Raw genomic sequence first — 24783 nt, 5'->3', positions numbered from 1 at the left:
CCTAGGTGAATAAGAGTTCGTCATTATAAAGTGTAGGGGAACATTGCAGTAACCGAGTTTAAGTCATGCAGAAAGGTTCCAAGGAACTAGTATGAGTTTTTCTTTATTTCAAAGCGTTTTGGGAGACAGACGCTGATGACGCTTCGCTTGTCTCCTCAACAACCATCAACAGGGCGACTTCCTTAACGTCATCACTATACAACACAGTGCGCCATATCAATAACAAGTGGCCGGTCCACTGAACTTGCGTGGATAGAGCGCGGCGATTTCTTAAGGTTCTAACCTTGTAAACCTTATAAACCCCCTCCGAACTCCACATTCTAACCCCGCCTCCTAATAGAGTCGCATCCTTACGACCAACATGCTAGTCTCCTTACAGGAGCAAGAACTTTGCATATGCCTGCGAGACCTTCCAAAGCAGTTCAAATACCGTTATACCGAGGACGCCAGCCGTGCCCTTCTTGAGACACTCTTTCGATCGCTAGCCGCTCACCGTGGCGATTACCTCCACTTCCTTTTCCCTCAGGGACCACCCTCCAAGCTGACCGAGTCATGGAGCCTTCGAAACGCGCAAGGCGCAATAGAAGGAGCAGAGTACACGGCGGCAGCACGAGGACACCCGTGTGGTCACATATTCAAGAGTGGCGAGGCTACATACAGATGCAAGACCTGCACTGTGGATGATACATGCGTATTATGCGCTCGGTGTTTTGATGCCTCGGACCATGAAGGCCATACGGTTTATGTTAGCATATCTCCAGGAAACTCGGGTTGCTGTGATTGCGGCGATGCAGAAGCCTGGGTTAGACCAGTACATTGCAACATCCATTCTGCTTCATTGGAGACCAGGTCCAAGGCTGCTGGCAAAGCCAAAGAAGGCTCAAGGCTACCGGAAGAGCTTCTAGGAAGCATTCGTATGACAATCGCAAGGGCGCTTGACTATCTAATCGATGTCTTCTCTTGTTCCCCAGAACAGCTGCGCCTACCCAAAACCGAGCAGTCAATCCTAGAAGACGAGAAATCATCTCGGCTCGCCTCGAAGTGGTATGGTGGTGGCGATCAACATGAGGTCGATCAAGAATTTACATTGGTGTTGTGGAACGACGAGAAGCATACAGTCAACGATGTCCGGGACCAAGTATCTCGAGCTTGTAAACAGCGGAAACAATTCGGACTTGCTAAGGCATACGAGGTAGATGATGTTGGCCGGAGCGTCATCGTCTACTCTACTGATATAAGAGATCTACTTCGGATGGCGAAAACCATTGAGGAAATCAAACTTACGGTGACGATCAGATCAGCCAGGGATACCTTCCGGGAACAAATGTGCGGCACGATCATAGAATGGATTTCCGATATTGCGGGATGCAGTGTTGGAAGTAACCATCAGGTCCTCCGGAATACAATCTGCGAAGAGATGTTGAAACCCTGGCGCGTAGGGAGCGAGGCACACCATCAACAGATTGGACGTGACGGCATCGATGATCACGAAGTGGAAGACGAGGAAGAAACTGGTTTTATCAATCGCCATTTTGCCGTTCAAAGACGGGTTGCTGCTCGTGAACGACAACGCCTGGGAGAAGACGAGGAACCAAATGACTGGAATGACGATGATGAGGATGACGGCGAAAGTACGGAAGCAGCGGAAGATGAGATGGATCTCGACAACCTTCTCGCCGATGATGGCGACGGCGACATAGACATGGACGCGTCGGACGGCCCTGACGATGAGCTTGAGGTTTCGGAAGCCACAATCGCTGGTTACCCGCCTCCTCCTCCGCCTCCACCTCCGGCTCCTAGACGACGTGAGCAGGATCACACACCCGCAGACTCAGACGGAGAGCCTACTCCACATTCGCATGGTAGTCTTGCTGAACCATTGATAGAGGTTCCTAAAACCCCTCGAGTCAAGCCAAGGTCTCTCCGGCCCCCAAGACCACCTAAATACTGGCTTGAAAAACCTGAAGGCTACGGCAAACGAGTTGGAACACCTACACATGAAGATCTATGGCAGCGATTACGTCTGGACTTTATGATTCTCTACGATCTGAGGATGTGGAAGAAGGTTCGGATCGATATGCGCGACGTCTTCATCAGCACGGTGGTTACCATACCTTATTTTAAACGCCTTCTTGGTCTCAGATTTGCGGGCCTGTACACCATGTTAGCCCAACTCTACTTAATAGCAGACCGTGAACCTGATCACTCAATTATCAACCTATCATTACAGATGCTTACGACACCGTCCATCACGGCCGAGATTGTTGAGCGAGGAAACTTTCTAACCAACCTTATGGCGATCCTATATACATTCTTGACCACTCGACAAGTAGGTTATCCGTTGGATATCAATCCCAAAGTCACTTTGGCATTCGAAGCTGGTGCAGTCACCAACCGACGGATGTACCACTTCTTTCTGGACATGAAATACCTCCTAGGCTCAGAGCATGTTAAAGAAAGGCTGTGTGAGGAGGACCGTTACCTCGTGCAATTTCTCGACCTCGTGAAACTACACCAAGGGATTTGCCCAAATGTTCGCGCAGTTGGAGAACATCTCGAGTATGAAACAGACGCCTGGATTAGTGCTTCTCTTATTACTAGAGAGATTAACAAGCTCTGCCGGCAATTCTCAGAAGCATTCGCTTGGACAAGAAATGAGGACGCCACAAATATATGCCGAGCTATTCGACGAACAGCGAGGATTACTATCATCAATTCATTAGGAGCGGAACGCAAGAGGTTCGACCAAGCTGAGATAAAGTCAGAGACGAGATTTAAGGCACTCGATGCCTTCGAGTTTGACTCTGACCGATCCAAATACCTTGGGATCGGTTACAAAATCGTTGACTTTGTTGTGGCGAAAGAGCCCATGAGTTTTCATCATGCTCTTCACTACACTTTATCGTGGTTAATAGACCGGGGAAAGAGTATGTCTCGAGATCATCTATTAAGCTTGTTGCTATTCTCGGTGTCGGAGCTGAAGGAACCATCTATACCACAAGGTGCCTCTATACCTGAACATCAACCTGATGAATATTTGCTTGCCTTGTTTGATTTTCCCCTAAGAGTCTGTGCGTGGCTGGCCCAAATGAGAGCTGGAATGTGGGTTAGGAACGGTATTACGCTCCGGCATCAAATGTCTACTTATCGAGGGGTCGGACAGCGAGATGTCTCATACCAGAGAGATATTTTCCTTCTGCAGGTGGCACTGGTGACATGTTCTCCAGCTACATTTCTTGCCTCTATGATTGACCGATTCGGCTTGATGAACTGGGCAACGGGTGCCTACGATAACCGACCCGGCTTCGAAGATACTCAGATTGTTGATGTTGTTGAAGATTTCGTTCATCTTCTTATCGTTCTCCTCAGTGACCGTACATCCCTTCTCCCTGTAGAAGATGAGATGAATCCTCAGACATCTGCTATACGTCGTGATATTGCTCATATCCTCTGTTTCAAGCCGCTGTCATTCTCAGAGCTCACAACTCGCTTGGCGGAGAAAGTACAGGACACGGACGAATTCACCGAAGTGCTCACTGAGATGACGAGGTTTAGGCCTCCCGAAGGACTTTCAGACACAGGAACTTTTGAACTGAAAGATCAATATCTTGATTTGGTCGATCCGTATGTTACTCAGTATAATCGAAACCAACGAGAGGAAGCGGAGAGCATCTACAAGAACTATGTTGCCAAGAAAACTGGCAAGCAAGCTGCAGACATCGTGTTCGAGCCAAAGCTTCGCTCAATCCAGTCGGGCGTGTTCAAGGACTTGTCAGCTTTTACCAGAATCCCATTGTTCGCCCAGATTATATATTACTTTCTTGGCTATGCATTGGTAGCTCAAGATGCAACGCCTGGTATTCCCATGACAAGGGTTGAGGGATACGTTCAATTCATCCTACAACTGGTCCTAATAGCAGTCCTCGAAGATAAATCCATCGAAAATGAAGAGTCTGAGGACCATCCTGGTTCATTTGTGGCGGCTGTCTTAGCCAAGCGTGCCGCCGTAGGGATTCCTAACTACCCTACAATTCTTTCTATCCTGGATGCTTTGACAGGGATGGACGCGTTCAAGTCCTGCGAGCCAAAGATCAAGCTTATCATACACCGTCTTAAACAACGGCAACAGAAAAAGTTCATTGCCGCATCTTCAGCACTAAATATCTCCCCGGATAGGATGGACACGGCTTCCCCAGCTTCTTTCTCCCTACAAGAAAAAGAGCTGAAGAAGAAGCAGGCCATTGAAAGGCAAGCTAGGGTCATGGCATCGTTCAAAGAGCAGCAAGGGAAATTCATGGCCAACCAAGACATTGATTGGGGTGAAGAGGATTTTAGTGATTTAGACGACGAAGTTTCAACACCTGCAGTCGAGCAGGAAAAGATTCTCAAGTATCCTGCGGGCACTTGCATTCTTTGTCAAGAAGAGACAGACGACCAGCGCCTCTATGGTACTTTCGCATATATATCGGAGAGTAGTATCCTTCGGCAGACAGATGCCAAGGATGAAGACTGGGTGGCCGAAGTGTGTAATACACCTACGAATCTTGATCGTTCAGCGGAAGGGATTCGACCGTTCGGTGTTGCAAGCCAAAATAGACGAAAGGTGGAAAAGGTGACATTCGACGGTAGCACTATAATGACAGAGCGACAGGATCTCGGAAAAGGATTTCCATATTCTCACACGAAGCGTGGACCAGTCACGACCGGTTGCGGGCATATCATGCACTATTCGTGTTTTGAGGTCTACATTCAAGCTACACAACGAAGACATGTTAACCAGATCGCACGCAATCATCCCGAAAGACCTGATGTGAAAGAGTTTTTATGTCCCTTATGCAAAGCTCTTGGCAACGCATTTTTGCCTATTATTTGGAAAGGCAAGACAGTTTCATATCCTGGTGTACTTGAACCAGAAATATCCTTCGACGAGTGGCTTGGTTCGCAGGTTGCTATCAACATATCGAAGCTGGATAAAAGTCCTGAAAGGTCAGGAGACCTTCCAGTATCTCTTACTCGACAGCAGAAAGTGTTCTATGACTATGGAAGTCAGGAGATTATAGCTCCTTTGGCTTCACGATTGTCGGACCTTGTCAAGGCAAGTTTTATTACCATGCCACCTGTTCCTCAGCCCTCTCAACACCACCGATTTCAGATACCTGCGTTTCTGCCATTGCCACATGAGGACCCTAGAGACCCGGTAATACTGCCCTCTGAGAACAATGCCGCCCTGCTGCAGAACGTACCAATGTTGGAACTTGTGAGGATCTATCAGCGATTGAGAGATTCAATGCGTATCAATTCACTTCAGTCGCGCTTTACGTACCCTCACACACCCTCTGCAATCGTCGAGGACTTAACACATACGGATACGCTCGCAAGCGCACTGGGCTTCTCGATTTCAGCCGTTGAGATCGCGCAACGAGGCGTGGAGTCTGATTCTCCAAGAGCAACCCTGCTTGATAAAATTTCTCCCCAATCACTAACCCACTTACGGGTATTCTCTGAAACAGCCTCATCATATATTGCTGTAGGAGGCCTGCGCAATCAGGGCGCAACTAAAACGAGTCAGGAATATCTGGATAGTCAGACTAGACAGCTCCATCAAATTTTCATCGGACACGATCGGATATTCGACCAAAATAGCCTGCCTTATGATCTCAAAGCCATGCCGGCACTCTTGACCCAGGATCCGTTCATCTTCCTGGCTGAATGCTCAGTTTGTGTTGTGCCAGCGCTCCATCTGGACATATTCCACGTATTGCGACTTTGTTACCTTGCTGAGGTCGTTAGGGTGGTAACAGCTTTCGCTGCTGATGACTCGAACACCCCTCTAGACAATTCCGATGATGTTGGGCCTCTTAGTAGCGGCAATTTACTGTCCCATTTACGATCCCCCCAGAATTTCATCAACCCAGCCAAAAGCAACCTCACAAATGAGCAGATGCACGCATTCTCTTTCTTCGTCAGTCGCGTTGTTAGCACTGCTCGCTTGCATGACCATGCGACTTCAGCCCTTGTTGACAACGATGCCGAGATCCTTGAGGCTACTGGTCTCGGTGACGCAAGTTCGCTCCATCTCCTGCACGCACTCGTAACCTCCTACGCGCTCCCCTTCGTTCGCAAAGCGGCGATACTTCTACACGTCCGCTATGGCGTTGAGTTCCCTCATACTTCCCATAGCAACATAGACGAACCTGAACTCGATCGCCTCTCAGCTCTTTTGAAGCTCCCGTCTTTATATGAGATGTTTACCTCGTTCAATAGCGACACGGATGGTGGGTATGCAACTCGCGCGGTAGTATGCGGATGGCTTCGTCATTGGGTTTGGACGCGAGAAGGTAAACGGCCTGCACGCCCAACCATCTCACTATCCCATCCCGCCATCTTTGAGCTCGTCGGCCTACCGAAAAATTACGACACCTTGACCGATGAGGCGATTAGGCGCAAGTGTCCAACTATTGGCAAAGAGTTGACAGATCCGTGCGTGTGCTTGTTCTGTGGGGAGATTTTCTGTAGTCAGGGCGTCTGTTGCATGAAAGACAAAAATAAGGGGGGGTGCTTTCAACATCAGGGAAAGTATGTATCTCCGTCTACTTAACACTGACCTCAGTACTTAAAATCACAATACTAACTCTCGTACTTTAGGTGTGGCGGCAACATAGGTCTCTTCATCAACATCCGAAAATGCATGATTCTTTTCATGAACATGACTAACGGTACCTGGGCCGTAGCGCCATACCTCGATAAGCATGGCGAGGTTGACCCGACGCTGCGAAGGCACCATCAATTGTTTTTGAATCAGAAGAGATACGACGTGCTACTCCGCCAAGTATGGTTGAACCACGGGATTCCAAGTATGATTGCAAGAAGGTTGGAAGGCGATGTCAATAATGGTGGATGGGAGACTTTGTAGCAGGAGGAGAGCGTGGAGTTGGGCGATGAAGATGGCTTACTAATAATCTGCATTGTAGTGGAGTAGGTCTTACAAGGACGGATAGCTTCACTAGACCGGGACAGTTCTCAAGAATTCTCTTGCATGGCTAAGTAGCATGTGCGTAGGTAAATTTTCTTAGATCAGGGTCTGGAATACCTCTTCTTAGTGAGACATGAATTTCACGAACCCTACCGTAGCTTTAATTCCGATTTGGATGTCATTTGGTGCCAAAAAACAATTGCAATGACGTGAGCAGAGTATGGAGGAAAGATTCGGAGTACTAATGAAGATTTCATGAGGCAAGTATAACAGACATTTATTGAATATTTCTAAGGGTATCTAATGCTATTAATTGTCCTAACTGAATAATGCGAAAATGTGATGAAGAAAGCACTCATAGGTTAGCTCGACGACTTAAGACAAGCCCTAGGTTCAGAATATCGATACCGAAAGGTAAAACATTAGGTAAAAGAAACGCCACACGGATGTCTTCGAGTTTTGACAAATGGTGTGGTAATGTGATGTGATGCATGTAGAAGCGCTGGATTTTAAATGTCAGTAACCTCAATCGCTTTGGTCTTGGGGGCTTGAGGGTAGTGCACGGCATCCAATATAAGCATATCAAAGTTGAAAAGGGGCAAAGAGGAGCTCAAGAATCAATTACAGGCGGCTCGGTTTCAATGGGTTGTTGATGCTGTGGTATCCTAATCAGACCTCCAGATCCGCACAGTGCAGTCCGCTCCACCACTCACGATGACAGGCTCAATAGGGTGGGTATCTACTCCTAAAACCACTCCTACGTGCCCTTCCAACCGCTGCATGACATTCTTGGAGCCGACGTCCCATAGCACAATGGTTTTGTCTTCGCTCCCTGAAGCCACAAAGGCGTACTGGTAAGGCGGGTAACCGTAGACGCCAAATGCGCCACTGATGCTATATTTCTTATTCGTATGTCCTTGGTAAGTCTTGACGCAGCGTCCTTTGCCTTCTACATAATTCCAAAGCCGGATGCACGAATCCAGCGTCCATGCCAGTACATATTTGCCGTTGGGAGAGAAGTAAACAGACGTGACTGGAGCATTATCTTCGTGGACGAGAGTCCGGAGGCACTGCCCTGTCGCAGTGTCCCAGACACGGATGAGTCCATCGCTCGCGCAGCTGACAATGAGCGTGCCGTCTCGTACAAAGTCTACCCCTCCAACGGGATCTGAATGAGCAGGGAGAGAGCGCATAACTTTGGCTGCACGGACATCCCAAAGAAAGACGGCTTCATCGTACGAGCCACTGACTAGCATATTGCCTTTCGGAGAGAAGGCGAGAGAATAGATGTAGTTGTGGTGGCCGAGTAACGGAACAGGGTGCGCTTGACCCTGGAGAAGTTTTAACCTCGATGATACAGGAGGCAATTTAAATGCGGCTTACAGTAGCTACATCCCACAACCTAATGGACTTATCATCAGAGCCAGATGCTAGAATTTTGGAATCTGGGCTCCAAGAAATGGCTGAGATTCCGGCCAGATGTCCCTCGAGAGTATGTTCGAGCTTGCCAGTCTTGGAGTCCCAGATCTTAATTGTCGCGTCCGCGGCTGTGGCTCTTAATCAGTATTCTTGCTCTTCTGCAACTTTACGGCACACCCACAGCAGCTCGCAATCCATCGGCCATCTGGCGAGAACTTCACCGCTGAGATTCCCTTCTTGTGCCCTTTCAGAACTAACTTCTGTCTGTAGCGGAGCTGGGTTGGTTTCTCGGGTAGCGGGGGGGTCAATGAACGTCGTGCATGGAGTTCAGATGGTGATGGCGATTCAGTTGATCTCCTATCGCGGTAGAATCTATGGTCGAGCGCATCCTCACTGTCGTCGGCACCATCTGCTCGACTGTAGCTACGGCGCGCAGGTCTTTCGGCCAGCCGATATTGAGGGGATGCATTGGGTGGGGAGCGTAAGATTTGGCGCCTACGCGGTGGTGACTCTTCGTAGCCGTCTTCGGACCGACGCCTTTTTGGGGAGGGTTCTTCCATGATGTTTATCGTAACGTATTGCATAGAATTAGTGTTGGCGCAAGGGCATGGGAGGGAACGAAGGTGTTGGATAGGAAATTAATTCTGCCAAGACTGGGCTGAAGGCGGTCTGGGGAAGTTTCATTACAGCTTCCTAGTTTCAATATTCGCACTGTTTACATTCTTCGCTCCTATTGTAGACGCGCAAACGCCTTTACTATAGAAGATGACTAATTCTCAATCCTCACGGTCGTCCACCTTACGCATCGTCTCCCTTAACTGCTGGGGATTGAAGTATCTCGCCAAATATCGCAGCGAGCGCCTGACGGAAATAGGAACGCAATTGGCCTCCGCAGTCCCTCAGCCAGATATAGTTGGTCTTCAGGAGTGCTGGACGCAGCAAGATTATAATTCTATCCGTGAGAAAACACGACATTTCCTTCCGTATGGCAAGTTCTATCATAGCGGGATCTTCGGTGGTGGATTGGTGATACTTTCGAGATGGCCGATCGAAGAGAGTAATATGGTGCAATATCCACTAAATGGCCGGCCTGCAGCGTTTTATCGCGGAGATTGGTTTGTCGGAAAAGGTGTCGCATGTGCGCGGATACGGACAGGCCCGGAACGTAGAGATTTGGTAGAAGTCTTCTGCACTCATGTGAGCATTCCCATTGTCTGATGATTAATTATAGCCACATACTAATTTCAGCCCAGCTCCATGCGCCCTACGAAACCGAGCCTTTTGACTCGTACCTTTGCCACCGGACAGCGCAAGCATGGGAGATAGCAAAGCTTATGCGCGGAGCTGCAGAACGCGGCCACCTAGTCATTGGCATGGGAGACTTCAATATGATTCCTCTCTCCCTTGCCCACCGTATAATAGAAACACACTCTCCAGTACGAGATGTTTGGCGTATGATGCACCCTGACTCTTCAGTTGGTGCAGCAAAGGATCCTGTGGAGAAGAAGAGGGATCTTCCCACTCCAACAGCCGAATTCAATCTCGCAACTAATGGCACTACCTGCGAGAGTGCTCTGAATACCTGGAGGTGGAATAAAGCGCGCCAAAAGCGTCTCGCCAAAGGTGAGAATGTTGTCATTGAAAACAGCGTCCTCGATCCGGATGCAAAACGTCTTGACTACATATTTTTCAGTAGTGGATTGCGTCGTAGTGCTGCCACAGGAGAAGTATCTTCAGAATGGACACTCGAATGTGCGAACGTAGGCATGACAACCCGACATCCGCATCTTCACTGCTCTCTAAGCGACCACTTTTCCATTGAAGCAACCCTAACCCGCCATGTCCCCGATCCAGCTAAGGCATACAGCGACAACGGGCCATGGACCTTACCGGAAACATATCTTCCAATAGCTACCTACGATGAGATTCTCCACTTAATCTCCACTTACGCGCGACGCGAGAAATGGCAACGCCGTTTACGGATGGCTCACTTGCTCTTCCAGCTCATTGTCTCCGTCGGCTGTCTCATTGCAGTTTGGTGGTCGCCAAATAACTATGTCTCGTTTATCCTAATGTTCATTAGCACAATTGGTCTCAGCACTGGCGTTATAGATGGCCTTATGGGCGGGCTGTTTGTTGGCAGTGAGTTAAGGGCACTGAAGGAATTTGAATGGGAGGTAAGTAATGCGAAGGCTAGAGCAATTGATGCAACGGCTAGCGGTATGGGAACGGGGAGAGACATGAAAAGAGAAGGCTTGGACAGCGAGGGAGCATGAGAAGATGCTTAGGAGTGGTAGAGGACTTGGGGCTTGTACTAGTATAGCTCAGAATGGAGTCTGTAGTGCCGTAAATCTTCTAGTGTACGGTATAGGCAGATATATAGATATTTTCGTGACTACTTGCAGTGATGGATGTTTGGTGTAGCGTGGCCCCTCTAACTCTCGTCCCACAATTGCCAAGAGGCTGGCCCGGACTAGTTTCACGCCTCGACATCTACCTAAACTTCACTTCACCTCACTTCGCCCTCGCTGCAATATCCTTATTACCATTTTGCTCTGATTTTTGCTCCGATATTCTACTTCCCCTCAAAAGAGCTTTGTTATTCGATAATGAGTAATGCAGGCCCAGCTCAGGGCTCTCAAGGCTCTGGGCCGCAGCTTCTTAGGGCCGAGGACGTTCTGAAGCTCACATGCATTAATGACGACCAGAAGACTAAATACAAACCCCTCGTCTCAAGCCTGTGGAGCATCATGGAGAACAAAGCGCAGGACAGTCAAGAACACCGGCAAGCCCGTACTAGGCTGGCTGAGTGGTCCCAGAAGCTGATCGCCCAGGAGCGCATTGCCCGCCAGAAAGCTCAGCAAGCGCAGGCAGGTAATCGGCCGCAAAGCCAGCAAGGCCAGCAGGCTCAACAAGGACAAGGCGGCCAAGGACAACAACGCCAATCCCTTCAGAATGCTCCTTCCCAGACCCACACCAATCCGCAAGGCACGCAGCCTCCGCAAATCAACCCAGAGATAATACGGCATGTCCAGAACTTTCCGTACCATTTACCTCCCGGTGCCCCATCTCATGGGACCGCTGAATATGATAAGCAGCTGAAGGAGATGAGAAACAGCTACCTCATGGCGCTAAACAAGCAAGAAAAGGCAACGCATCGAGTCAAGAGTCTTAACCAGCTTATGGAGCAGCGCAAAGCGCAAGGCCAAGACGTTCCTCAAGAGTTGATAAACCAAAAGGCTGCGGCTGAACAAGAATATAATGCCGGTAAGCAATATGTGGAAGAGTTTAGGAAAAAGCAGGCTTTGTGGAAAGAGCAACAACAAAGACAACAGCCACAGCAGCAATCACAACAACAACACTCACAACAAAGCGCTCCGCAGATAAAAACTGAGGCTGGTGCCTCTGGAGGACAACCATTTAACATGCAGTTGTCTAGCGGGCAGCAGGCACAACAGCCTTCACACGCCCAAGGGCCGTCAATTGCTGCGATAGAACGTAGTCAAGCCGCTGCACGCAACACGCAGAATATTAATAGTTCACAGCAGTCCGGCCAAACCGCATCTTCATTCACTCAATCCTCGCAGCCACCAGGAGCGCCTTCAGCACAACTTAATCAACAACCAAGTAGCGCGAATACACCTCGCTCCCAGATCAACCCGCAGCAGCAACAAAATTCACATCAAATGAACGCCATGCAACAGCAGCAGCAGCAGCAGCCGCCACAACAGCAACATAATTCTCCACACCCACAATCCGCAACTTCGAACAACCCTTCCGGCCCACCAGTTCCGCTTTCGCACCAGGCCGCTGTAACAGCAGCAGCCCGGTCTTACTCAAATCCCGATCCCCAGCGCACCGTGACACCGCAGCAAATCCCCACAAATCAAGGTGGGGGATACCATACTATGGGTAATCGCGAGCAGCTGAACAACCCGAAGATGCCAATTCCCAAAACATTAAACTTGTCACAGCCACAGCCACAGCCCGTTTCGATGGGCCCTGCGCGGCCTACAATGGGTGGACCAAGCAACGGCGCGCCTGGCATGATGGGCCAACCTGTTATTAATAAATTTCCACCTTTCCAGTTAGAAGGAGAGGGCGATCGTATACTGAGCAAGCGAAAGCTAGATGAGCTTGTTAGACAAGTCACTGGTGGAGGCGAGGGGCCCGGCGGCGAAAGTCTCACCCCTGAAGTTGAAGAGGTATGATCCACTTGTCTTGAGAACTGGGCAAAGCCCAATCATTCTTCTTCCATTGCAAAGCTTTACTTGGCCCTTAAAACGTATCCATGGACTACCCGCTAACCCGAAACGCTCGCAGGCGATGCTCCAGCTCGCTGATGACTTCGTTGACACAGTCATCAGCTCCGCCTGCAAACTTTCCAAACTTCGCGAGTCCCCTCAACTCGACATCCGTGATATTCAGCTTGTACTCGAGCGTAACTATAACATTCGAATTCCTGGCTACGCATCCGATGAGATACGTACCGTGCGCAAACTTCATCCCAGTCCCGGTTGGACACAGAAAATGAATGCTGTGCAGGCAGCTAAGGTTATGGGTGGGAAAACCGACATTTAAGCATTTTTGGGTTGTCAGGTTTGTATGACTTCGGCAAGGTTTACTGGTTCAGATATCTGCAATTTGGGCTTGCCGGGAGGAATTGAGCTCGGAGGCGTTCTGGAGGCGGATTCCACGGATAAGGAAAGTTGGCGCAAAAGGGTTTGTACCTACTAAGTCCTCCTCATTGGTTTGAATGGGAACATTGGCGTCGTATTGATATCATACGGTAAACTGTATGAAAACGTGGTATCGTGGAAAGGAAAGGAAAGATCATAGATGCATCGATAAATCTTATTTTAGGAGAGCATATCCATTAGTCATTCCATGCTACCGAATATGCAGGCAAGGCTGTCCCTAGCCCTACAGGCCTCCAGCTACGATTCCGGCCCCTCCAGGATATAGGGGCACTGTCAACCTTTGGATCGTGTCAACCCTACCATCCTCACTTCCAGAATGTTCATCTTCACTAGGTCCCTTCTCCTCAACCATAATCCCACTTCCACCTCCACTCGTCTGCCTACTACTTGGTCTTCCATCATCAGATCTCGTTGGGCTTAGACTGCGCAACCGACCTACTGGCACATTCGCCCCTATTCTCGATGCAGCGGTGGGCTCGCCATCCGCCATTGCAATAGGTGTGGCAAGTGAGAGCAGCTCGCCTATCGCACCTAATTCCGTGTTTAACCCCCTACCTGCGGACTCGAGGTCTAGGGCACTAGCTGCGGCGGTTGTAATTGGCATCACTGTTATCTGACCCAACCAGCGGCGCACTAAGGCACGCTTGACGCGGCTCCACGCGCCCAATTCCTCGTCTCCGGGGTCATATCCCCTCGCTAGAATAGTGCGGTCGGGAGCAAACCATGTTGTTACTAGACGCCACTTCATTGCTGAGAAGAAACCGATCGGGACGACGCTATCACGGGGTCCGCGGCGAGACCAGAGCGCTGGGTGGGTGAGGGAGAGCTCATGGAAGAGCGATTCGTAAACACCGCGACGTAGAGGGTCCTGTCTTTGCGAGGCAAGCGCGTGTTTGATGGCATACCAGAGGATTAAAACAGTGAGCATGAGTGGGACGGCGGAGATGAAGAACCATCTGATGCTTGGATTGCCCGAAAAAGTGTCGACGTTCATACCGAAGAAGCCTACGGTGAACGTGAGCGGGAGGAATATGAAGGTGATCCAGGAAAGTCTCCACATGCTTGTGCCGAGTTGGAGAGAGTGGCGTGCGTCGCGAATGCCAACTGATTTGTACATCTAAGAGTGTTTAAGAATGGCTGTGTTCGAGATAAGCATGAGGTATAACTTACTAAATCGCTGAGGTTGGCAGTCGGCTTGACAACTCCCTCCTGAATCAAATTCGTGAGCTTATCAAATTCATCTGGGGTTGCTCCTAACCAGGCTTCCTGTTGTGGATCCTCATCCGCGAGTTCCTTCAAATGGTTCTTCATTTCTTTGATGATGTCGACATGTATCAACATCAGCCTTTCAACCTTGAGCCAGAGACTTGAGTTGGTCCAAAGTTCAGGTGCTCTAGATTCATCTGCGGGGTTCTCGTAGATTTTGTCTTCCTGTCGTAATTTAAAAACAGTGGTCTCGCATAACGGTGTAAGGGTATCAAAGAATGCTTACTAGGATGCTCACATGCGTTTCACAAATGTTGAGATACTTCTCCCATGCGAATGCGAGTGCTTTGAATATGTCTCGAAGGATGAAATCCATGCATTCCAAGGCTAAGCGGTCGTCATTTGAGATCTCCTCCCTGGGCAAATAGAAGGTTAAACGCCTCCATCGAGATTCGATCTCCTGCCTTGCACCTATCAGAGTATCTTCAACCGACCCTGATTGCGAATGCTCAAATATTATAATCGTGCTGCCTATGATTTAATTAGGCAAATTGGAAGATATACAATTACAAAACACAACTTAACACCTACCGTTGTCCAACGTCTGCAGCTTCGGAATATACGCCTCGTGACTATTCTCATCAACTGAGGATCCGTACTGCCTCTTCAATCTTTGATACTCCCTATACTCTGCTTCGTTATAAGGATTTCTGATATCCGGGTCTGTAGGCAGATAAGGAACTCCCTCACTCCTTTGAATATACACCGAAAGCCTTTGTACAAAAACATCGTAGCCATAAGTTGGGTTTTCCAGGGCATCATAATGGTTTAACTCCATCATCTTCATGCTAGTCTCAGTGTTAGGGAAACGCCGTGCATCGTAGTGGCGCAGATAGTCAAGGCCAAAAGCTGCTCTACTAATGCCGCGCCATGGATCGCGCTGCGTTCGAAATGTTTTACCATTGAGGACAGGCTTGCCGCCTCGATGTTGGGGTTTTTCGTACTTCGCCCAGCGGCCGAACGTGGTACCTACTAAGTCATCATGATGGTCTATATTAAATTTACGAAGGAAAAAGCGGGTCGCCCAGGAAGCATTTTGGACATGGCTTCGAGTGATATTAGCTCTGGCGTAGAAAGAAAAGCGAGGAAGATTAGTGGAGCTGTGAGGACCTACATTACTCGAAGCGCAGCTTGCTGAGAGAGGCCTTGCTATAACTACTGGTCAATATAAACCCATAAATCCGAGTGTATCATCCCGTACGTTAGCGTAAAATCTCCTCAAACCATCCACATCATGAAACTCCTGCGCAACAATCTTCCTTCTACCATTCTGGGTATGCTCTGAAGCACTCGGTGAGCCTCGCTTCTCACATGGCGCATCCTGCTCTCACCAGGGTCATTCTGTCATACCTCGAGCTACGTAGTCAATTAACAACACCCTACCCTGCTTCCAACTGTCGGCAGTCCACTTCTCTCTCCATTCTACGCCTGGACTATGTTTCCGACGGTGCCAGGTGCTCTGCCGACGGTCTCGGAGGTTCGACTGATCCTGACGTGTTTCATAGCGCTCATAACCACTATAGGGACGTGACTCTAAACGGGAATTAGATCTCTGTATACTTCCTTCCGCCGTAGAGGTAAGAGATTCTTACCGTTATTGGGTATAGGAGAAGGGCGTGGCTCTGCGGAGCTTGTGTCTTCAACAGTGATAGGCGGAGGAGAAGAATCTGATTTCGACTGTTTCCACTGTGGCATTGCCATGTTGTGTTAGGCGACGATGGACTTAGGAGTAGTCACAGCGGTCAAGCAATGTATTTGAGGGGAAAGAGTGGATCTCAGAGCAGGTCCATGTCGGGGAATGTATTTAATATACAAGTACACGAAAGTGGGGAGGCTCAATTGCGCCTGCCATGTAGGGCACACAGCATGCCGTGCCCCGTGCCCCAAGGTGTGAAGTTTGGGGGCCATGCTTAGGAGGTGGAGGGTATCCTGGTATTCGCGAGGTGCGTTGGGGCGATCGTCGGCTCCCACGCAAGTCATATGCCAACCCCGAGAAACCCTTGCTAGGAGGACGCAGCCGACCTTTTAGCGTGATCTGGAACGCACCCCTTACTAGCACCTGCAGCCACCGATATCACAGCACAGGCAGCGTAAGCAGACGCAACCAAAGGCTTACGTTAGCCACCACGAACGCAACCCGAGTAGAATAATATCTTCAAAGATTGCTCTGGCAGTTGGTTGCGCAAGGATCTACCCATCACAAGAATGGCAGACGAATGGCAGACGAGACTGCCCACTCGAAAAGCTAGGAACAGTAACAAGAAGAAACCGCATCGACAACTAAAAGACACCATAACCAACCAGATTACCTGTCCATTCACCCTATTCCACACGCACCGCTCTCCTCCACCACGCCAAAGTCGCAAGAGTCTCTTCATACAGTAAAAGGAATGAAAAAAGTGGGTCAACCGACCCTAGACAAGAACCCGCTACCCCCCCAAGAAACAGCTCAAATGTATACGCCCGATTTCAGGTTCATTCACAGCGTTAGTCGTCCAGATAAAGGTAATCCTCCTATTCCAGGAAAAAAAATGGTAGACGATAAGTATAACAATGAGATGTCGTATATCTCAGAATCTTCCCAGGCCGCGCCGTTGGGCTTGTCCATAGAGCAGGTCAAGAGGCCACCAGGGCAATGATGGTACTCTCTTCGCACAACGCCGAGCGGGAACATCAAGATGGGGGGGATGCGTGGGTATCTAAGCAGCATCGCGACGAGGTGGCTCTCGTCCTGTGCTTATTGCAATATTAGAGTAATTTGTGAGTAGTTGGGTCACGGCCTACATTTCAAGGCGCTAGAACGCCGTGAGGAAGAAGCCGGTAAAGATTATTAAAGCGTATAACATGAAGTAATTGCCCCAAACCATGATATTTTTCGATCAAGCCGGTGCGATGGGGAACGCTGCATCGGCCTTGAAAGCCTGTAGCTCCTTAAGTTGGGAGGTGAGCTCAGCGAAAATGTCGGCCATAGGGCAGGCTTGCTGCAGCATAGGTCCGGATCCGAAGGGATGCACGAGATGGCGAAGGGCTAGGGTTGTCGTGCAAGTCTATCAAAGTGAGTTAAGTATTCAGTCAAGAAGTCAGGGTCAAAATTTACACGTACCTCAATCCGTGAGATCTGATGCTCGACAAAATTTATCAAGAACCTGTCCGTAATCTCCCCACCTCGATTCTTCATTCTTTCCAATAACGCTGTTTCAGGAGGCTTAAGCTGTGTAGAACCGGGACTTTCTAGAGTACTGCAAAGCATTTCCAGGCGCAGACTCACGTTCCACAAGTCCCAGACATTCTCGGTGTCAATAGTAAGCTGGCTGTCCCGCATTTTTGTACCTGCTGCACCAGCACCACTTGAAGCTTTTTCGGCAGCTTCGGCGCGTTGCTGCTGGACGACAAGGCGGCTCGATAGGGCATGTGGGTACATCAAATAGATATATTCCGGATTTTCGAGCCCTTTCAACCGCCGCTCCCCCAGATCCTTAACTTCGAAGCCCTGGCTACTGAGCGACCGCAATTCTCGGCGAATAGCATGGCTCATTAAATCCTCGCTAATGGTCTCGTCAGAACCTATTGAGGCTGAACGATCAGTTTCTATGTGCGTCTCCAAAAGCCTTTGAATCTCAGCAATGAAATCTGAGGACACAGTAATTTGTCCGCCGTCTGCGACAGAAGAAATGCGAGATGCTCTATTAACCATCGGGCCAAAGTAATCCATACGCTTCGTGACGGGATCGACTTCACACACTGGCGAACCCCAGTGGACGCCCATTCGCACAGAAAGACCACGGAAAATGACGTTGCCATCGGCGTCGAGGACTTCTTGACCGTTTACGCTGCTTAAAATCTCCTGTGGCCACTGGACGTCCAGGAGTTGACTCTGGATTGTGAAACACCAAAGTAGAGCGGATGTAACTGTTGGGAAAGCGACCATGAAAGCATCTCCTTCGGTCTTAACTTCGTAGCCACCAATGATTCGGAGATGCCGCCGCATTACTTCATTATGCATTTTTATAGCAGACCTCATTGCAATCGGATACGTCTCCCAGAGTAGAGTTGAGTTCTTAATATCAGTGAAGACCAGGCTGACTTCCCCGGTAGGCGCATCCACCTCTTGGTCAAGTCTTGCCAATTTAGAGTCAGCAACAGCATCACGCCCACGTTTGCCTCTCCGAGCGGCGAAAAATTCATCTGGTGATCCTGAGGGGCCCATCGACATGCTGTGAGTCCGAAAGCGAGCGCGTTGCCTGCTTCTTAAATCACTGACTCCAATCAGCATGACCATGATTTTGTTTGTTGCGCCAAAAGCAATCGCAAGGTCTCGAAGTTTTTGAGCCGCGCGCATCAAGTCGCTGCGCTCTGATCGCGCTACGTCAACTGCAAAATCGGGTGTGAGATACTCCCAAAGCTCCCGAGAAGCCATGAGGATCATTTCATCGGTTTCGCTAAGCGTGATGTGGGTGATGTGGGGAGCGGCAATGACAGAGGGCGACATTTGGACGTAACCAAAGGCACGAGATACCTCGAGAAAATCGTTCAATTTGCCTTGTCGAGAAACGAACCCGCCGGCTTCCCTAATCCTAGCTCGCTCACTCGGTTCTGCAGGGTCATGCTTTCGAGTAATAATTCTGTGACCTCCTTCTGATCGAATAAGGAGAGCTTGGGCATCACCGACATTAGAGACATAGAGCTCCATCTCCTTCAGAAATAATACTGTAGCTACACTGCCAGAGTGTAAATCATCGTCGCTAAGTTCTGGCATCGATATCGAACCGCGATGGGCTACGGGTGCAGTAGTTGAATTCTTGCTTTCCAACGAATGAGTAGCTGCAGTTGCCAAATCCTTGTTTAGACCTAGATATGTTCTTCGCAGCGCATCTACCGCACTCTCTTGGGGTCGTAGACGCTCCAATTCTTCCGAAAATCGGTGTTTAAAGTTGTCGTAAAGGAACTTAGCTATCCTTGACCCTCCGCTGGATAAAGGCTGGCCATCGAACATGCCCAATATAGTTTCATCGTCGTGACTTTGAAATCTTGGGATGACCATATCCATAGTCGAAATGTGCTCATTTCGACCAAGGCTATCTGCCATGCCGTAGGCCATGGTGCCAACGGTTGAGCCAGAAGTTCGAACCCTCCGATCCTCAGTTTGTTCGGGCACGGAAGGAGCCATCATAGTCACGTCCATTAAACCTAGGACCCGCAGGTTGATCAGAGACGTAAAGTCCGTAAGATCCCGGCCTTCCCGCATAGCCGATCCACCACTATTGAAAGGACCATTGGGCTTGATCTCCAATCGTTTATTCCCTGACAGATTGAGATATTTTAGATTATGGTTCCAGTTCCAGTTCCAATCATACGGCCAATTCGAAACATTGTACTTGAGCAAGTTACTTCCCACATCCAGAATAGCAAGTTTGGAGACTTTCCCGAGCTCCGCGGGAAGAACCTGGAATTTATTACCGTTGATGTGAAGGACTTTTAGCGAGCTGACTTCCTCTAAATCTTCGGCTGGTAGAGACGTCAAATCATTACCAGAGAGGTATAGCTCAGCGAGGTGTTGCCATCTTCGAATCGTCCTTGGAGGGATATCGTATATTAGATTATAGGAGACATTTACGATTCTCAACTCAGGTAACAAAGCAAGCTCATCAAAAACGTCGTCCGAAAGTCTATTGTCGGCAAGGAATAAATGACGTAGCGAACCGGCAAAGGTTGTAATAATCCTATTCGAAAGGCTGGAATCTTTGCGGGAAATAGGAGTAAGTGTGCCTTCGGTGGGTGTTCGTGAGGCCACGGACGTCTTTCTTGCACTGGTCCCTCCATAGCCAGATGCCATGGAACCCTTCCTCTGGGAGTTAGCCGGTGACGTTCCGGTGCTCAAATAGCCCGAGGCCTGACTAGGACGACGAGCAGCAAATCCTTCCAATTTCCCGAGCTCCTCGTAGCTTGGGCTTGTAGAAAGTTCAGGAGTAGACCCAGGGGTTGACCCGTCCATGTTTGGAATGTCCCCGTTGTGGGCTGGAAGGGGTGCCCCGGGCTTTGGGAAAGCATCCAACACGTTAGAAGACACGTTCAGCGTTTCTAGTCGGCGAGCATGCCAAATCTCCTGCGGAAGGCGTCCTAGATTATTCTCACGTACATCAAGATACCGAAGTTCTGCAAGTCGGCCAATCTCTGAAGGAAGTTCGTCAAGCGCATTACGTGCAACGCTTAGGTGTTCCAATCTATATAGCTTTCCAATTTGCAACGAAAGAGAAGTGAAATGATTCTTGTCGAGGATGAGCTTTGTAAGCCCGGATATTTTCTGAAAGAGATCGTCAGGCAACTGAGCCAATTTTGCAGACGCAAGATTCAGGATTGATAAGGTAGGGACCGGTGCATTCATGCCAAAGCGCGTTACTGGGTTATGGTTCATGTGCAATACTCTAATTTTTGGAAACGATCCTTCGAAAGCCGATATAGAGTTGTGTCCGACCATGAGACACTCTAAACGTGGTAGCTGCGACATAACGTCAATACTATCCAGAGCATTGAATCTGACATCTATCTCTCGGAGGTTGACCAAATTGCTGAGTGACTGAGAGAAACTCCCAGAAAGTTTGTTGTTCGTAGCCCAAAGCCTCTCCAAACACGTCAACTGGCCAATCTTCGGAAGGCTAGAAATTGAGTTGAAACTGATGTCTAGATCCACAAGAGTTCTAACATCGCAAAGGAAATCTGGAAATTCACTGAGCGAATTAGAAGACAGATTTAGACTTCTGAGAGCTCGGTATTGACCGAAATAACTCGGTAGCTGGGTCAACTTATTATTCGAGAGTCGAAGACCTTGCAAACTCGCGAGCTTGTATAGCTCTGCATTCTCTAGCTGTTCAAGTCGGTTGTTTGAGATGTCCAGCATAGTCAATCTGCTTGCTAAGCTTAAACTTGGTGGCAACCTCCAGGCTTCGTTACTAGTGTACTTGATCTCTCGCAAATTAGTGCAAGCTTGGATAAAATCTTTCGGGACGTCAAGCGAGAGGTTTCGGGACAGGTTTAGAGAGATTATCTCAGTAGCCTTCTGATAGAGTGTAATCGGGATGGTGATAAGGTTTCGGCCTTGGAGATCGATGTGACTGAACTTTTGCATCTTACTAAAACCAGGATCCTTTTCCAAACTAGAATATCCGCTCATCTTCGCGGGAAGGAAGGTGAACCTGCAAAGGTAACTGTTATCCTCCCTTCCAACATCTTCAAGCCGGTCTGACTCAGTGTATCCCGCTTGTTCTAGGAGCCGCTTTTGTATGAAGAGCGGTCTCTCCTGAGGGTCAAGCTGTCGGGAAGTGTCATGTTTACGCATGACAATGTGGTAATTGTCAAGTTCATCCTGGAGAAACGTCTTTTTACCGAGGATCTGGATGATCTCCGACACAGTGGTATTGAGGTTGACGGAAAGAACGGCAAACGTGGAGTCGACGCGAAATATGCGTACACAATATGGTGGCCCATTATTTTCATCTTTGGGAAGATTTCCGTTCTCATCAAGTTCGCGGAGTCTCCCAATGTACTCATCGCCAATACGTTTCACAGCCCAAGAATCCGGGGCGTCCCATGCGCCAGCGAAGCTATCTGACTCTCTGGGCTCTTGGGAAGGGTCATCTCCGGGCCAGCCGGCATGGATTTCTCCGGTGGGTGGGGTCATTGGCGGTTGTTGATGACTTATGATACCTTCCATATGCTCGAGATCCGTGTCCAAGTTCCACAGCGCCTCATTCATCACGGCGTCTGCTCTAGCATCATTTGGGTCTTTGCCGCGTGGCTGGTCGGCATTGGTTGGTGCGCGTTTCGAGCTCTTGAAGGGTATTCGGCCTCCATGCTCTTTCTTGGATGTGCTATCTTTGCCGCTCCCGGTTCCACCCCCAACCTTCTTAATATTCCCAGGGGAAGGCTCTACCCTTGGAATCTTGGCAGATTTAATAGATGGTTGAAGCGACGTAGTAGATGCTGGAAGGTCTCTGAGAGCTTCCGGAACAGCCCGTTCTGTTTTATCTTTACGTCTCAGTTTGTCTAGGATGGAACGAGGCTTTGTTGCTCCGGGGGACCTCGGTGTAATCGTATCTCGACTCATTTCGCTATGTGCGCTAGGTGTAGGGCTTGATGAACGGGGGACAAGTGTGGTTCTAGAGGTGAAAGCGGAGCTCAGCGCCGAAGGAATCTGATGTTCACTCCGTCTTACACTGCTCGACGAATCCTCCCGGCTGGTGACTGGTCGTAAAGGGTAAGGCTGGCTTATATCAGGAGTCTTGATGTCATCTTTACTCCTATTATGTCGGTGGCCAGGTAAGCGTAATTTGTGAGAACTTTTGCCAGGTTTATTTGGTTGCTGTTCCGAGGAGTAACGACCGTTATCTCCTTGCGCAGACATATCCTGCAACATTCTTGTCAGTTAAGGTGCCCTTGAACAAAGTTTGAAAGAAGTAACTGCAGGTAAGATTATTAGAAAGGGCGAAAGGGCATTAGACAAAGACTAAAACACAACGGTCTCATTCATCCTAAACAGCACTCTTGACAACATGCCCCATGTCGCCGTCTCGCCGAATGGCCGCTCGCAGCACCTTTACGTGCAAAATGACACTTGGCATGATCCTACTGACCTTGTAATCTTGAAATTCCCAAGGGGTTACTTCAGACGATGGTAGTGGGGTTCTTGGTCGAGAGCTGGCAGGCGACCCGGGCCTGCTGTTTATACTACTACCAATTGTGTTGTTGACAGAGTTCGTCCGATTCCGTAAGCTTCGCGACGATTGATTTTCACCTCCATGCGGATTATTTGTCGTCAAGCTTGTATCAGAACTTTGGCGCGAGTCGCCTGGAAACTCCTCACCAAAAAATCCCTGTAACTTCTTATGGAACCCACGACCAATGCTTGACTTTGAGCCTGAACTACTGACTGTGGTTGCGCTTGCAACCGATGGGCGTCTGTCATCTCCGGGGAAGCTCATACTATCTTCCTTTCCACTTCCGGGCCGGAAACCCGGCGAGAGCTGTCCTATATCCTCTGTGGAGTCATTGAAAAAGGTACTGAACACGCTTGATGGCATTGTCACGGAGCCGTTTACGCCAGGCGAAGGCCACCGCGGCGCAGGGGACGTCGCTGTAGGAGGGTTTTGAGAGATAGATGGTATCCTGACTCCAGATGTCTCAAGTACGGCGAGGTCTTTTCGATAATTACTGAGGTCTGCTACTCGTGGGTTATCCCATGGAGCAATTATCGATTTCGTATTTTGCGCAGACGATTTGGGAGGAATGGTCCCAGGGGATATCTCCGACTCTTTTTCAGCTCTAATTTAGTCCGTTAGCTGCCTCTGTTGTCAAAGAACGACTAAGTTTAACACTGAGACGATGCCAGAAACGTGATGGGCGCATATTTCGTAAAAGTTCCATGCTGTATCAACGCTCAGGGTAGAGGCAGAACGACAAGCTCATGTGGTTTGTTCTGAAAGCTCTTTCTCAAGTATTCGCGACAGCTTAATAGTCAAAGGCTGAAACCTAGGTAACAAATCTCGCTGCAGCAGCGAGATAATACGGCCTAGCTAGAAAGAGTCAAGACAGCGTGAAATCACGTACTGTTGAGCTTTGGAGTCTTTATCCGTCTTCACCTTAACGTGTGTTCCTCGAGTCCGTCCGCCGAAGCCTCCCTTCACCGTGTCCGTCGAACGCCAACTCTCCGCCCCCGAGCTTTCGGTGGATCCATGTCTGCCGGCATTCTCCTTTCTCGTCATTGTCACTTAAGGAAACGGTTTTGCAGGGCGCGATATGACCCGAAACCTTATATTGGTCTGGGCCAGCTGCTGGGTTTGAGGTCTGCTGCGACGAGGACCGGGGACGTCTAGAGGGCCTAGGCAGGCTTCATTGAAGCTTTCGTTGAGTTAGAGGAGAGTACATGGGGGTGTTGGCAGAAACAGAACGTCGAAAGCGAGGGGTAGTCTGGTAGATACGAGGTGGTCGCGGTCCGTAGGGGTGGTGTTGATGATGAACTGAGGAGCACCCAGCCGGGCTCTAGGTTCACCAAAGAGGCTTGGGTAACTCTCAGCCGAGTCCTTCAGCGCCAGCTCCACACACCAAAGACGCTCACAAGGACCACAGAACAAGAAGAAGGAAGTTACCGGCAATCCATTGTAAACAAAGTGATGACGACTCTTGATATCCTGCATGCCTCGGATACATCTGAGGGGTTTCTTTCATACCATGTCGCGGCTATCGCAAATTATTCGAAATGAATGTTGCACGGCATCTTCGGGCCGCATGCGCAAAGCCCCCCCACCTTACTTCTTGCAAGCCACATTAGGTGGCGCTCCACTCCCGCTCTAGGCCTAAACCACTCGCCAAGAGGTACTATCGACAGCTAGCTATGAGAAACTCTCTCCAAAAGGCTTAGCCTGACAAGAGATC

At 49.3% G+C, this 24783-nt stretch overlaps 5 protein-coding genes across 5 annotated transcripts; 2 read left to right on the top strand and 3 right to left on the bottom strand.

The window, feature by feature from the left end:
• The first annotated feature begins 223 nt into the window (after positions 1–223).
• K441DRAFT_636696 (uncharacterized protein) lies at positions 224–7235 on the top strand. Its single transcript, XM_067646484.1, has 2 exons — positions 224–6576; positions 6646–7235. Exons 1-2 carry the CDS (start codon positions 362–364, stop codon positions 6911–6913), a joined length of 6483 nt encoding a protein of 2160 aa, XP_067503841.1. The 5' UTR covers positions 224–361; the 3' UTR covers positions 6914–7235.
• K441DRAFT_611417 (WD40 repeat-like protein) lies at positions 7233–8995 on the bottom strand. The gene is made up of 3 exons (XM_067645571.1): positions 8574–8995; positions 8357–8520; positions 7233–8304 (listed from the first exon to the last, which is right to left on the bottom strand). The coding sequence occupies exons 1-3, from the start codon at positions 8974–8976 to the stop codon at positions 7639–7641; spliced, it is 1233 nt and encodes a 410-aa protein (XP_067503840.1). The 5' UTR covers positions 8977–8995; the 3' UTR covers positions 7233–7638.
• Positions 8996–9157: 162 nt separating this feature from the next.
• Positions 9158–12973, top strand: K441DRAFT_687266 (uncharacterized protein; the record flags this gene model as incomplete). Its single annotated transcript, XM_067652079.1, has 4 exons — positions 9158–9589; positions 9646–10612; positions 10985–12597; positions 12716–12973. The coding sequence occupies 4 exons, from the start codon at positions 9158–9160 to the stop codon at positions 12971–12973; spliced, it is 3270 nt and encodes a 1089-aa protein (XP_067503839.1).
• A 304-nt stretch (positions 12974–13277) lies between these two features.
• Positions 13278–16258, bottom strand: K441DRAFT_660175 (uncharacterized protein). Its single transcript, XM_067648661.1, has 8 exons — positions 15951–16258; positions 15709–15891; positions 15560–15639; positions 15473–15507; positions 14890–15404; positions 14585–14829; positions 14263–14523; positions 13278–14209 (listed from the first exon to the last, which is right to left on the bottom strand). Exons 1-8 carry the CDS (start codon positions 16057–16059, stop codon positions 13316–13318), a joined length of 2322 nt encoding a protein of 773 aa, XP_067503838.1. The 5' UTR covers positions 16060–16258; the 3' UTR covers positions 13278–13315.
• Positions 16259–17237: 979 nt separating this feature from the next.
• On the bottom strand, positions 17238–24113 carry K441DRAFT_561414 (PP2C-domain-containing protein; the record flags this gene model as incomplete). Its single annotated transcript, XM_067643533.1, has 4 exons — positions 17238–17405; positions 17462–22759; positions 22986–23673; positions 23959–24113. The coding sequence occupies 4 exons, from the start codon at positions 24111–24113 to the stop codon at positions 17238–17240; spliced, it is 6309 nt and encodes a 2102-aa protein (XP_067503837.1).
• Between the last annotated feature and the right edge of the window lie 670 nt (positions 24114–24783).

This window comes from Cenococcum geophilum (assembly GCF_001692895.1).
Source record: "Cenococcum geophilum 1.58 unplaced genomic scaffold K441scaffold_22, whole genome shotgun sequence".
NCBI classification, from domain to species: domain Eukaryota; kingdom Fungi; phylum Ascomycota; class Dothideomycetes; order Gloniales; family Gloniaceae; genus Cenococcum; species Cenococcum geophilum.
This window is presented reverse-complemented; position numbering and strand designations above follow the sequence as displayed.